The sequence below is a fragment of the Olea europaea genome, chromosome 2 (genome assembly GCF_002742605.1).
Source record: "Olea europaea var. sylvestris chromosome 2, O_europaea_v1, whole genome shotgun sequence".
Taxonomy (NCBI): Eukaryota; Viridiplantae; Streptophyta; class Magnoliopsida; order Lamiales; family Oleaceae; genus Olea; species Olea europaea.
Genome location: NC_036238.1, coordinates 13,724,238 through 13,740,392, shown reverse-complemented (window position 1 = coordinate 13,740,392; position 16,155 = coordinate 13,724,238). Strand labels below are relative to the sequence as shown.

The following is a 16,155-nucleotide window of genomic DNA, read 5'->3' as shown; positions in this document are numbered from 1 at the left end:
ATTATTTGTTCATCAATCTACTTATAAAAAAAAAGTATTAAAAGATTTTATATGGATAATGCACATCCATTGGCATCATCTATAATTGTTTGATCACTTGATGTAAATAAAGATCCATTTTGTCCACTTGAAGAATGAGAAAATGTTTTTAGTCCTGAAGTACTATATCTTAGTGCAATTGGAGTATTAGCTTATCTTACAAATTGTACTCAGCTTGATATAGTTTTTTCAGTAAATCTCATTGCAAGATATAGTTCTACACCAACTCAAAGACATTATTTTTCGTTATCTTATGGGCACTATTGATTTGACATTATTTTATTCTCAAAAGTAATAATCTGTTTTAGTAGGATATGTAGATGTAGGTTATCTCTTTGACCTACAAGAAGCTAAATTACAAATAAGATATGTATTTACATGTCAAGGAACAGCTATATTATGGAGATCTATAAAAAAATCCTTGATAAGAACATCATCAAAACATTCTGAAATTATTGTAATCCATGAAGTAGGCCGAAAATGTATATGGTTGAGAAATATGACCCATTATATCCAAGCATCATGTGGATTAATTTCAATAAAAGATAGTCTAACAATTTTGTATGAAGACGATACTGCTTGTATTAGACAACTCAAAGTAGGCTATGTCAAAGGTAATATGACGAAGCATATTTCTCCAAAATTCTTTCATACATATGAGCTTCAAAAAATGAAGATATCGATATTCTACAAATTCGCTCGGTGATAATGTTGCTGATTTATTCACAACAACATTGCCAATATTTGTATTCAAAAAATTGGTTCAAAGGATTGAAATGCGTCGTCTCTAAGATCTTCAGTGGTTTTCATCAGGGAGAGTAACTGTACTCTTTATCCTTAGTCTAAATTTTGTCCCACTGGATTTTCCAAACAAGGTTTTAATGAGGTGGCATTTTCTTTATACTCCAAAATATTAACAACTAGCTATACTCTTTTTTCTTTTGTTTGATTTTTTCCCACTGGATATTTATCAAACAAGGTTTTTAACAAGACGGTTATTATACAAATATCATCAAATAAGGAATGTTGTAAAATAATGAGATAATTATTGATAATTATTTAGTATTATCATGATACATAAATAAGTCTTAACTAATTTAAAAGATTTATTTTATTCCAATTGTAATTCTTATTTTGGATCCTATAAATATAGGGCATTGTTTCTTAATAATACATACTTGAATTTTGATTCTTACATTCTCTTCTCTTTTTTGTCTCTTTTCATAAGAGATAGTTAGTTTTGAATGTATTTTCTACAAATACCCAATTTTAATCGAAATTTACTTGCATCTGGTATCTAATTCAGTACAAAATTTTTCTTTGTTTGCTAAACTTGAATTTTGTATATTTTATCTTTTATGATATTCATTGATTAATGAACATGTTTTTCTCCTTATTGTTACAATTGTACAGTATTCAAATGTTAATTTTGAGCAAGCGAAAATTCTAATCCCACATTTTCACTTGCAAAGAGTTTATGTATAAATTGGTAGTTTAGAAAATAGTTTTGTGCTTATTGAAATTTACATTTTTTTTCCCACTAAAACACTAGATAAGAGAAAAAGCATCAAAATCTAAAATTAGATTCTTCCAAATTTCAAGTGATCATATTCTCAGAATCTTTAACCCTTACAAGTTTGATTCAATACATATTTCCATAGAATAGTTAATAATTTTTGATTTATTAATTTTATTGATTAAAGTCATTCCTATACATTCACTTAGTATTGTTATCTTTAAATCATAGGAAAAATCTAATTTTTTTTATAACTAAATTATGATTACTAATCATTAAGTAGGCTCTTGAATGCACAACCTTCCAATTTTTTATTTTTTTTAAATATTTCGTTTTGATACAAAATTATACATAAAAATTAATTATGTAAGTCATTTAATTGAATTATCAAATAGTTAAAGTTTTATGTCCCATCACAATTTTTGTCTAAATATTTTGATATGTTAAAATTTTGTAGACATTTTAGAATTTTTTTTTGTCAATTATAACAATAGAATATTAGTCATATTATCATACGAAAAAGTGCATATTTGAAATTTTAATGTTGTCATGTTAAAATAGTGTTATACGATATATTAAAAATTGTAAGTATCGTTGATATTTATTAAAGTTATATTATATGTAAATACTACAAAAAATATTGACATTATTAAGTCATTATTTGGTGCCTAATATTTCTGAAATACATTTTCCCCTTATTATCAACCATACATTCTTCAATAAAATAATATTACAAGCAAGTCCAAAAATTTTCCTTATTTTTAACGATACATACTTCATCAAAATATTATTCAAAAATGTATTTTGAGCGAAAAATGGAGCTTAAATAGGATCATTGAAATATCTTAAATTCGACTTACTAACTTTTTTTAAATTATAAATTGTTTTGTCGTATTATACTATGTGCAAAGCGTGTTTAGAAAACTAGCTTATTATTTTTATAATTTTTTTTATTATCATCACTTTTCGGCTTCCACTAGACTATTAGAAAAGAAGTGCATATCTCCAATGATACAAAATATAATCAGATCGAATTGAATCAAAATGAATCAAATATGTTTACTTGGATTTAGGCAAACCAAAGTAAGAGACTAAATGTGTCACTATTTTTGACAATTTATATGAAGTATAACTTTTCATGTTTATTTTTAAAATTTAATTTGACATATTTATATTCAAATAGATCAAATAAGATCTTTGTTACGTTAAATTAAGAATTTTATAATGCATTTGAAGTTGTTCTTCAAAATAAAGTATAAAGGATAAAATTCAATTGTATGAATTTAAGTATGCCAGTTGTAAGTTGTTTGTAGAAGTGGTAGAATTTAGTAATTATTTGATATGCTTGCTTATTGTCAATTCAATTTAATATTTGATAATTTTACTTTTTCATCCTCAATGTATGTTCTTTTTTGTAATTTCATTCCATATTGTTTTTCCTTTTTTTTTTTATCTTTTTGTGTAGAATCTAGATACAAATCAATTTTTAAGGACACAATGTTTAGTCCTCCACTACCAAAAAAATTTAAAAAAAAGAGGCTTTAAGTACAGATATTCCATTTCTGAAGCCACGATATCTATTACTATTGATCTTCATCAACCAAAAAAGATCGATCGAAATTCTGTTGCTATTTTGAGGGTTGCTGGTATTATTGGGAATGGCTGAAATAAAGTGTATTGCTCTTACCAACAGAATGTCTTTCCACAGCTTGAGCATCTATTACTTTTTCCAATCTTCTAAAGCCATAAAATATTGAAGTTATGAAACTCACACCACAAGAGAACTCGAACCGGATCTTGAGTCTTCAAACACCCTTCTACCAATTGGCCAACCAATTTCCACTTGAACTCTTATTTATATTTTTATACATATATATTTTTATTTTACAATTTTTATTTTTCCTTTAATAATATCAATTACCTCATCTACTTTAAAAAAACAGTATTAATATTTCAAAAATATTACGCATATCATTCATTTGATATATAAGACGTGCAACTCACGTGCTTACTACGAGTTTATACAAAAATGACATCATAGGATCGAAATCAATTTTAAGTTCCAAATTTTTCAATATGAATTCCCAAAATTCTCCCTCCAATTTTACATGCCTGTCCTGGTGGTGGATCTAGCACCCGATAAGAGACACGGCTGTGCATGCTGGAGTTGTCGGAGTGAATTTTACAGAGGAGTTTTGGTCCGTGTGGATGAAACAGTTGCCACCATGGATGAACTCGGAAGGAAGAAGAATTGTGTAATTGTGTTGGGCCATTTTTTATTCTTTTATAAAGTAGTGGAATTTTCATGTTAGGTTGGGTGTTTTTTTTTTGTATTTTTTTTAAATGGTTGAATAGAAAATATAGATAACGAATAGGGAAAATTACACTAGAGTTAAAGATCATACTTCAAAAATCATATATGAAGTATTTTTAATCAAAAATCAGGTGACAATTTAATATTTTGATATTAATAATTATATTACAAATTCAACACCCACCAAAACAGTTACTCCACCCAATTTCAAACCCTAAATCCTATCCATTCTCTCTCTTAATGTCCCTCTCGTTCGATCTCTCACTTTCCTTACCCTCTCTTTGAAGCCGAAATTAATCTACTCTCTCACTCCCACTCTCCTTAATGAGATCTGTGGGTGGTAGCTCTGCTCTCGTATCCTTGCTTTAGTCATTGTGCTGCGACGGTGCTATGCGTGCTTCTTGACGACTATAGTGATGACACATTTTCCCTATTTTCCTATGCAACAGCGGTTGGCGATGAATTGAGTGTTGTCATACGCAGCACTAGATCGTCGTTTTGCTTGAACCGTCGGGCACAACAACGATCTTCTTCTGGCAATGAGTGGCGAACTATTCCTAGGGATGGCAGTCGGGTTCGTCGGCTCGGGCTGCCTGTGACTGGACTCAAAAAAAAGCCCAAATCGACTCGGCTCGAGACTTGGATCGAGCCTCATTTTGGGGTGTTGGGCAAAGCTCAAGCCGACCCGTGTGGCTCGCTGGCTCGAGCTCACATGCCTATATTTATTATAAAAAAATTAAAAGGTAGCAACACGTTGCCTTAAATAGGCAGCACTCGGCTGCCTCTCCTTCATTTAACTTAATAAAAAATTAGAAAAGCAAACAAAAATCGAGTTCGGGTCGAGCCTAATTTGCTCGGCTCGGCTTGGGCCAGAAAAAAGCTCGCTCATTTTACCCAAGCAGAGCTCGAGCCTTGAGTTTCGGCTCGGGAGCCGGCTCGGCTCGGTTCGGCTCGGCTCATTAACATCCTTAACTATCTCCGCTCCCGACAACCATTTTTTGATGTTTGTGGTTGAGAGTCGATGAACTTTGTGGGTTGTGATTAGAGGTGGTGGTGGTGCCACCGACGCATTTGGAGATTTTTTTGGGAATTTGAGACAGTGGCAGAGGTTTTGTTGGATTTGGTTTTTGTTGGTGGCGACGACAGTGGCATTGGTAGATTTGACGGTTGAGGTGCTTTTTGTTGAATTTGGCTGTGGCTATGGTAGTGGTAGTTTGACGATGGCAATGATGTTTTGTAGTTGAAAATGGTGATTTGTTGGTGGCCAAAGTGGTGGTTTTGAAGTTGAAAATGGAACGGTGATGGCCGGGGTGGTAAGATAGCGTTGTTGTTGTACCTAATTCACCGTTGAAAGTTAAATGAGTAAAATGGCCAGCGGTGGTGGTGGGTTGTTTTGGCTATGTCTATGTTGCTGGCAGTAGGGTTTTGTTGGTAATGGTGGCGATAGGCCGTGATAGTGGTGGTTATCTTAAGTGGCCGTGGTGGTAATGCTATGTGACCAACTATTTAATTGTGACCTAAAAATTCGATAATTTGTGACTAACCAATTTAAAAATTTGCGATTGACAAATAAATTGAGACCTATAAATTTTTTAATTTATGACCTATCAATTATTTTTACTGTGACTATGAAATAATATGTGATCAATAAATATATTGTGACCTATAAATATGCAATTGTGATAATTAATTGTATAATTGTGACCTTAATATATTTAATTATTTATTTATCAACTGAATTTTTAATTTTGAAACTTAAAACCTGAAATTTAAATTGGCTCACAGTTAATACTTGAGTTTTGAATTTTCCCTAACAAATATACATTTAAGGGAAAAATTCATATATGCCCACAAATATAAAAATTTTCATTTTACATTATTACCTGATTTTTTTAAAATCAAATTTACTACTTTATATTATAATATCAACATTTTTACTGTACACTAGTTTTCCGCCCGTGAAATGCACGGGCTATGTCATTTTTAGGTAATATTAAGTTATTAACGTGTCAAAATATCTATTAAGTTATCTCAATAAATCTACAAATTTGATTAATTGTTTAGAATGATAAATAGAAATGTAATCTTCATATATAACACACTTTTGACATTAAAAAAAATTAAAAGTTTATTAGGAAATTTTCTGAATAACGTCAAAAATTTTATTAGATTATTTAAAAAATTAATTGATCGAGAGAAAAAAGTAACAATAAGAAAAAAATTTCTAAAACGATCGAATTTCTTTTATAAATAAAAAATTTTCAAATGTTAAAATATTAAGATGAAAATTTAGTTGGCCTTAATTTTGTGTTGTTATAATTGAAATGTATTTTTTGGGGATAGGATAAATGTTCCCTTGATGCATAGATTAAAAACTAAAATTATTGGAGCTCATAAATCAAACATTATTTTAGTTTGAGTGGTTATTTTACATATAAAGGACTTATTTGATGATAACTATATTCAATATAATTAAATCGTGTAATTAGTCGAATCTTTTTTTTATTTTTCAATATCCAATCGATTTAATGAATTTTTTTATTTACATATAATATTATTTTATAGAAGATTCTGCGATTGAAAATAAAAGAGAGAAAAATGAGAAAATAAAATTTATTGGAGCCAAATACAAGTTGAGCCACAGTATAATATTTTGTCACTTAAATGGGGTTGAGATTTTTATTTAATCACCCAATTTTGATAGATTTGAATTTAATACTCCAAAATTTATATACATCTAAAATATTCAGTATCGTCAAATAAATTAATCGACATCTTTTTAACTGAGTATTAATTTTTTTCAACATTGTGTTAAGTTTTACTTTGATTTATCCCAACTACTTTTAGGAAATAAACAATATATATGATTTAATATACTCCGTGTCACATTATATAAGGGTAAAATAGATTTGTATAAAAATATATCAATCACCAAGGAAAAAAGGAAATTATATTGATAAAATTGTCGCGAAAAAATAATAAATATTAGTAAAATAATTAATTTTTTTAAAGAAAAAAGGACGAGTTATACGCATTTTTTAACACACGCTTGATGTACATTTAATTATTTTCGATATTTATTTAGATCATTCGATATATCTATTATATAGTTATCGAAATAAACTTCGAGAGAATATATAATATTTATAAAGATTTATAATAGATTTTTATTAAAAAAAACTAAATAAATTACCTAATAAAAAAAAATTAAAAAAAAATTTGACACTAAACATCATCTGAAAAAAAAAAAAAAAAGTTCCCTAACGGAGCAACTCCGGAAAATTAATCCTGGGTACCAGGAGCAACTCCTGGATGCTAGGAGCAAATACGCTCCACGCATTAAAGAGCATTTGCTTCGTGATGCGCGGAGTTGCTCTATTGTTTTTTTTGTCAATTTTTTTTCACTAAGTGATTTATTTATTTTTTTTATAAAAATCTATCATAAATCTTCTATATTCTCTCGAAACTCATTTCGAGAACTATATCATAAATATATCGAATAATCAAAATGAATATCGAAAATAGTTAAACGTATATCAAACATGTGTATTAAAAAATGCGTATAACTCGTCTTTTTTCTTAAAAAAATCAATTATTTTATTAATGTTTATTATTTTTTCATGACAATAATTTTTGACGTCGTTTAAAAAATTTCCCAATAAACTTTTAATTTTTTTAACGTCAAAAGAGACATCATTTAAAAAATTAAGAATTTCGATAACATGCTAACTTTATAAATTCATCGACGATTGTACGGTAGTCGAATGCATAAATCTTCTATATTCTCTCAAAACTTATTTCGAGAACTATGTCATAGACGCATTGAATGATCTAAATGAATATCGAAAATAGTTAAACGTATATCAAACGTGTGTTTTAAAAAATACGTATAATTCGTCTCTCTTCTTTAAAAAAATCAATTATTTATTAATGTTTATTATTTTTTCGTGACAATTTTTATAATAAAAATATTATGTGATATAAAACACAAGATCAATTATCCAAGGAAAAAAAAATTGCTGTACCAGATTAGGATTGAATGGCTTATTGTTATGCATGTAAGGGTCAAATGGACAATAATGAAATGCTTCCTGAACGAATAGTAACTGGCATGGTAAAAAATTCCTATAATTCGCTGCCATAATTTTTGTCTCACTCTCTCATGATGCATGAGAAGATTTTTTTGGAAGGAACAACTACAGTAACTCACTTGTGTAAGTCAACAATGGAGGTAATAAATTGGTCTCATTAATTTCATTTCTAGAAGCTACAACATCTAACGAAGTGAAAGGATGTTTTTTAAGTGAAGCTACAATAACCGTCAGCAAATGGTTCTATAAAGTCAATAAAGACAGCAATAATGTTGCCATATTTCATTATTATTTCCAGAAAAACTTTTTTTTTGGTGATGAATAGTGTATAACAAGTTTAGCTACAGTACAAAATCCATTAAGTGTGAAACCACTGCCTTAGGTTGAATAGTAAATGTTGGATCCTCTCTTTTAAAGTAAAGGGGATTTTTTTTGTGATGAATAGTGCATAACGAGTTCAGCTACAGTACAAAATCAGTTAAGTGTGAAACCGCTGCCTCAGGTTGAACAGTAAATGTTGGATCTTCTCTTTTAAAATTTAAATTTATGACCTATCATTTTTTTTTACTGTGACTATGAAATAATATGTGACCAATAAATATATTGCGATCTATAAATATATTACAACAAATATATCTTTGATTACCAGTTGGATTACTTTGCAGATCATCGAAAGATTGTTTACAGCCACAGGTGACAATTTCATCAAATTTTTTTGTGCATAAACATTCTCTGATATATTTTCCAATTTCGAAGCATCAATTCTTCTTTCGTGAAATCGTATTTTTGTAAATATTTGGTGCATTCTTATTCTTTTGTTCTTCATTAATCATCGTCAAATTCCAATATTTACTTTACATTTCCATATTGTGTTATTTTGTAAAAAGATCTCCATTAGAATTGTTGGTTATGATAATACATGTGATATCAATTTTCACACTTTCAATATTTATGTTGCTTGTTTTCCATATTGTCTTATTCTGTAAAAGGATCTCCATTAGAATTGTTGTTTATGATAATACATGTAATATCAATTTTCACACTTTCAATATTTATGTTGCTTGTTAGAGTTTTTTGAATACTGGTTCTCCATTTGTAATACAATTACATGTTTAATGCTGTATTGTAAAGTTAACGGGATTAATCGTACACATTTGTGTATTGTTTTGATTCATGTGAAGGTGATTCTAACATGAACAACTCTGTCTGTATAGTATTGGGGTCACTAACGTTTGGACTTCTCGTACTAGTTGGATGTAATTATGAGAGGCTTGTTGAGATGAAATCCACAGAAGTGAAGATCGATGAGAGGACCGAGATCTTAAAAATTGGGTATGACGCAGGTGGGAATATGCCCCCAATACGAATAACAATGTCACTTTATTACTTTTCTATTTGGAGCTAAAGAAAAATGATCCACAGTTAACAGCTTACGCTTTATGTGTTGAAGAATTGGATGTGACAAACATTAATGCATCTGACTCGACATTCGAACCTTATTTGGGAATGTCACAGTCCATTAATTTATTGAGTAGTTCATCTTCAGATGTTCCGATGATTAGTGATGTATGAAAACAAAAACGAGCGTCGGGTGACTAGATTATCTACTTTTCTATTTACCATTTTGATTATACTTCTACCGTTGTCGAGTTTTTCAATGTTTAATATTCTATGATTTGTATTTGATTCTCTTGTTAATTTGATTATTCATTTGCATTAGACTGATTTACTGAATCTTACGTACCTTAATATGTGGTTTTGCATTGGTTGATTAAGATAAAATCCGGACAATCAAGTACACCCTATCTTTGTAGTGAAACTGGGTCTTCACTTGCACGATAGGGCAAAAGTTGATAATGCTAAAATAGTATCTTGGTGACTCGACCGATGTTGTGAGGCTACTTCGATGTCTAGCTAGCGCTTCTAGTCCAAAACCTCGGTGTAGTGCGATCTTCCATGTTACATTTGATATCGTCTTTTTGATAATGCAAAAGGATTACTGGGCTTGATATGTTATGTGACAACAATTAGATTACACATTTTGTGATCATTTCTCCTCCAAATGCAATCTCGAGTTGATTTATATTTTCAAATCACAAATCTTTTGATAAACATTACCAACTGAAATGCACGCCACGTAATTTTGATCATATGTGCGTTGTTGACTTGTAGATGTTGTGTTAAGTATAATTATTTTAGACTTCTATATATGAAACTACATTTTACAATGTTTATCACAAGGGTAACATGCTTTGTGCATTATTGGCATGTAATATGTGAACAAGCATGATTCAAAATGTAAATATGAATATTGCTTAGATATAAAATGAAATTCAAATGCTGAAAGATTCGAAGAACAAAGCATTGAACCACGACATAATTGGGATAATATTTATAAGTCACCAAATTCTCCAAAATATGACAAAAGATAATCATCCTACCTAAAGAAAAATGTCTATCTAACTACAGATGATTCATAATTTAAGATCATCCGTTGACTCTAACATTTCAAACGACTACACAAAGGAAGACAATATCCAAAAGTGATGGCAATCACTCCACCACTTCCTTCATTTTCCTATCCCTCCTAACACCCCTCGCTACAAGGTCATAGTCCGTTTCATATCTTTTGATTAATTTCTCACATCCATGCTTATATAGCTGAGCAGCCATGTATGTCCTTGACATGTTTGCATTGAGAGCCTGTTTGTGAGTGATTTTAAGAATTGATTTTTTGACTGTTAAGAGAAAAGTGGGTTCTACTCGTGAGAGAATAAGTCAAATATGATGGTTGAAATAGTAAAATAACGGTAAAAAAATCAATTTTTTGGGCAAAAAAAATCACTTCCAAACAAGCTGTGAAATTATAAGATCTTTTGGTGTATTATATCTTCAGCATACTTTATCACATAAACTTTGCAATCGTGTTTGTCAGTTTGATATATATTATTACTATGTCAGTGTTGTTAATGATATAGTGAGACACACGATAATATTGTATAGCATATTGAGTTAGACACCGAGTTGTATGGAAACACTACTACATGCAACATTTTATAGAATACTTACCCATGACCATCTTGTGGGATATAGCTAGCAATCTTCACTGCAAGCGGTTCAAAATGCTCAAACACGTCTACTATGTTGGGCTTGAGATTAAGCAAGGATTGAGATTCGATTTTACATATCTTGATGTGTAATGGAGATCTTTGTGGCAAATGTTTTTTTTTTCAAATTCTGGGTTCATTATTGTAATGGTGATATGGTAATTGTCAGGGGAGGGAGGGTAAATTGTGGTGGTAATAATTAGGGATAAATGGGGCGATAATATGGAAGTGACTTATGGGCGTGTTTGGGGGGGATTGAATTCCTTTTTTGAAGAATTATTTTAGGGATTGCGTCTACATTTGCCATTTTTTGTTTATACTCCTTATTTTGATGCTAATTTGTTTAAAAGAATTGTAGTAACATGTGTGTGTGTGTGTATATATATATTAAATTTAACGTAGGTGGTGGAATTTCCTCCACATTTAAAAACAATTGCAATTAGTTTCAACCATAAATCTAATCTGCCCCTGCTGCCTAAATTAGATTCTCGCTCCTGGCTCATGTTGCAGCTTGCCTCCGGACGCGAGATGCATGCCTCCAATCTTCTCCCTCTAGCCCCCTCTCATCACCACACTGGGCTTGCTCCAGTCAGTCTAATCCTCGGTTCTTTGTCTTTGTCTTTTGTTGTTGTTGTTGTTGTTTATATGTTGTTTTAGATATTTTATGATTTTATAATTTATGAGTTATGATTTATGAATTATGAGTTATTTGAAAATTTGTAGTGTAATATGATTTTTGAAAATGGAAAATGATAAATTGGGAAATTTATGATTTGTGATAAATTGGTGTTGAAATTTAAAAATTGAAACTTGAATCATATTTTAAATTTATGTGGAGAAGGACTTTTCAAAAAGTTGCGAATGAGGCAATCTTGCAAGGATTTCGAAATAAGAGACCTTGGAGAACACAATTTTTAGAACTTATAATTAAAGAATTGAGGTTGTATCATGTATTTTATATTTTTATTTTGGATTGTATTGAATTATATTTTCATATAGATATATAATTTTTACGTTTTAGTACATTTTTATATAGATAGAAAATTTTTCAATATTATTTAATTTATATTAATAAAAGAAATTTCTATTACGATTGTTGACGGTCAATGGTCAACAACTACCCTAATTAAGTTGAAGTTCTGGATCCACCGCTACCCTCCTTGGACGAAGATATTTACCCAAATAATTGCGAATATCTGGTATGGAAACAAAGGTAGATAAACTTTACCTTTGTTCAATGAAGATCCCAAACTCCCTACAAGATAGGGAAGTAATAACATCCATACAATTATTTAGGATTTCCATAGAAAATTACAAGAGTACATAAAGTCCCCTATGTCTTCTTGTGCTGCCATAGTGGGGTTATAACATTCTGCATGTGATCATGAATGGACCACACGAGCAATCACTTTTAGAACATGTTTGAGTTCCTTTTTAATTTTAACATATATTTCTTTTTTTTTAATAACACATTTTTTAATAAATTAATATTATACGTAAATCAATTTTTTTTCTTCTTTTCTAACCGCACATTCTTTAAAAAATCACCGATTCAAAATACATTCTTTCTTAAAAACTAATTTTAATGTGAGCCCGAACATGGGCTTGATGTCATAAAGATGCATGAAAGATAGATATTTCTAGAAAATTGCTGCAATGCAAATAGGATTTAAAATTTAGTTGTGCAACAGTTCACTGCGTAAATTTGAACAACATATAACTGCAATAACTTCAAATTTAGGTGTCTCAAGAGTGACTAAAAGATTTTCAGGGAAGTTAAGCACACGACATCGAAGAATAAATACTTGCCATTTGCAACAATCCATACAATGTTTCTTGTAATAAAATGCCATGAAGTTCTACTCTAATTATTAACTTTGAGAAATCTTACATATACTTAGGAAATTAGGAAGGAAAAACCTGAAAATGGGATGTTATCGATACTATTTCTGATTTCTAAATTGGAATTTTTTCTGTCTGCAGAATATGCTTCGAAATTCATTCTTTATGAGTAAAAGAGACTTCTTGTATTCTTATCGAGAAAGATATTTATGCACATGCTTCACAGCCTTGAAATCTGTCTTTTCTCTTGAATAAATTCTGCATGGGTTGGATATACGCTGTACCATAATATTCGGTAGCAATACGAGACACAGTATACGCACTTGTTTGGGCTCCATTAAATATGATAAGTCCTTGTTTGGGCTCCATTAAATATACTTTTTTTTTGGGGTGTGTAATATTATTTTATTGAAAAATGTATGGTTAAAAAAAAAAAAAAGATTTTTTGAGAATGGAGCACAAACAGAGGTTAAATAAAACTTTTACTTCTTAAAGCTAAATATAGTACTCCATCCGTCCAAATTATATAGACTTGTTTCGTTTTTCACACAAATTAAGAAATCTTCTTTAATGCAATTGGAAATTATTTTTTGCCAAGATACTTTTTAGTTTATCTCTATTTAATTTTTAGTATGTAGTAGTAAATTATTGTTGAAATTAGTAAAGAATTTGAATGATTTAATTTGAAGAAGAAGAAATGAGAGTTGTTTCATGTTTTCCAAGAAATGAGAAATATGTGTATTTGGATGATTTCAAAAAGTTGGGATATTAAGTGAGAAAATTTGAATAAAAGTATATTGGTAAATGAATAAAACAAAACATTCTAAATTAGGAAACATGCCTATATACTTGGGATAAGAGAAAAAAGAAATTCAATCTATATAATTGGAACGAACGGAATAACAATTAAGTTACTTGTATGGATAAATTTACTTTACCATAAAGATTTGACATAAAACTTGACAAAATTGCATATGACAGTAGATAATTGGATGGAAAAAAGTTGACTGTATTTTAAATTGTTCAATGATAGAATATCACACGGCATTATATTAAGTTTTATGTCAACTTTGATATTTATGTCGTATAATTGTACTTGCAACAATGTTATAAGTACAGAAAAAATCAATAGAAATTTTGTAAAAATAACACTTGTAGGTTTTCATTGGGAGATTAAAAAAAAAAAAAAAAGAGAAAAGCACAGGCCTTTTTCTTGTACTTGTATCGTGATTTCTTACTTTTGTTGACACATGATGAGATGATATGCATTTTGGCCCTTGATTTTTCCACTTTCTTTTTAACAATTCAATTGTATGTAAACTATTAGATAAGTACATTATGTAAAAGTAGTATTATTCAATTTTAAATCAGGGGTCAAAATACATACCATAATTAATTGTAGATAAAGCATAACTGATATAGTAAATAAGCCATAATTGAAAAAATATCTCCAAAAATATCCATGCTATCACAGTATAAATGGCCCTAAACCCTATCAAAATTTGCATTGCAGATAACAAAATACCTTCACTTTCTACTATTATCCAAAAATGCATCTCCCTTTGCTCTTCATCCTACCACTCCTCTTCATCTCCTCTCAGGCTGCAGTACTGGATTTCTGTGTTGCAGACTTATCATTGCCTAATGGGCCTGCAGGCTATTCATGCAAGAAGCCTGCCAAAGTCACTGAAAACGATTTCGTGTACCATGGCTTGGCCACTGCCGGAAACACTACCAACATTATCAAAGCTGCCGTGACACCGGCCTTAGACGCCCAATTTCCAGGTGTAAACGGCCTCGGTATTTCCTTAGCGCGGATCGACCTGGCGGCCGGCGGTGTCATTCCCTTCCACACCCATCCAGGAGCATCAGAAATCCTGGTTGTCATCCAGGGAACAATTTATGCAGGTTTTATATCGTCCTTCGACAATGTAGTTTACCTCAAAACTCTTCAAAAAGGGGATATTATGGTATTCCCTCAAGGATTATTGCACTTCCAATTGAATGCTGGTAAGATTCCAGCAATCGCATTTGCTAGTTTTGGCAGTTCAAATCCAGGTCTCCAAATAACAGATTTTGCCTTCTTTAAGAATGATTTGCCGACTGAAGTGCTTGCCTTGACTACTTTTCTCGACATTGAACAGATCAAGAAACTCAAGGGTGTTCTTGGTGGCACGAACTGATGGAATTCTATGAAGAGCAATTTGTCATTTCGTTTCTGCTAATTAATCTTGATTTTCTCATAATCATATCGCAAACTGTGTCGATTTGGAAATGTAATTTGTAGTCTCTGTCATTTGCTTTCTCGTTTTGCTTTTAGATGCCAAATTATGTTAAGTCTAATTTAAAGTATTTGTCCTAAGTATCAAATCACTTCCTCGCCTGTTTATTTCATTGTGATGATTTTTCCGAATAAAATGGTTAGTAAATTAAGGACATGTTCGGTAATGATTATTAAAATTGATTTTTTGACAATTAGAGAGAAAAGCAGGTTCTATCTGTGAGTGCAGAATTCAAAAATAAAGGTTGAAATAGTGAAATAACAGACAAAAATTGATTTTTTGGGAGTGAAAAATTGTTACTAAACGGGGGCTGGAACTAAGGAGTCGACTTATCTGCTCTCTTTTGTCTTATGGGGCTCACATCTAGCTCCTGTTTATATTAAGGGATAAATTCTACATCGATTAAATATTGAAATATAGATCAACATTTAAGAGTTTAGATTACTCCTCCTAAAAATGTTGACATTTTAAGATGGAACTTAAGGGATAAATTTCACATCGATTAAATATCAAAATGTAGACCTACATATAAGAGCTTAGAACTCCAAATCTTAATAGTTTGGTGTAGGTAAAAATTAGTTTTTTAGTATATTTTGGTAAAAGTTGATGAAATGTGTGACTTAAATGTTGTGAATCACATGAAATATCTAGTTAATATTAATTACTGACTTTTACTTAACTTTAAATTCATGTTTTAATTTACATCAAACAAGGGCTAGTTTCCAACCAGTTGATCTTCGAATATACCCTCCTCTATAAGCACGCTATACTTTTGAGGTCATAAGTTATTGAAATAATAATGTAATAGAAATGGGCAGTGGATGAGCGATAGTAGTTGTAGGTCCTACAATATGTGCAACTAAAATTATTGTTTGACTTTTGACCATTAAATGATAAGAAACTTATAGGATAAAAACATATTGAAAGAGCGATTTGTTGTGAAAATATTGATCGATTACAAATC

At 30.4% G+C, this 16,155-nt stretch overlaps 1 protein-coding gene across 1 annotated transcript; it reads left to right on the top strand.

The window, feature by feature from the left end:
• The first annotated feature begins 14,393 nt into the window (after nt 1-14,393).
• Nucleotides 14,394-15,303, top strand: LOC111411589 (auxin-binding protein ABP20-like). Its single transcript, XM_023042098.1, has one exon. The coding sequence runs from the start codon at nt 14,460-14,462 to the stop codon at nt 15,090-15,092; it is 633 nt and encodes a 210-aa protein (XP_022897866.1). The 5' UTR covers nt 14,394-14,459; the 3' UTR covers nt 15,093-15,303.
• The last annotated feature ends 852 nt before the right edge of the window (nt 15,304-16,155 follow it).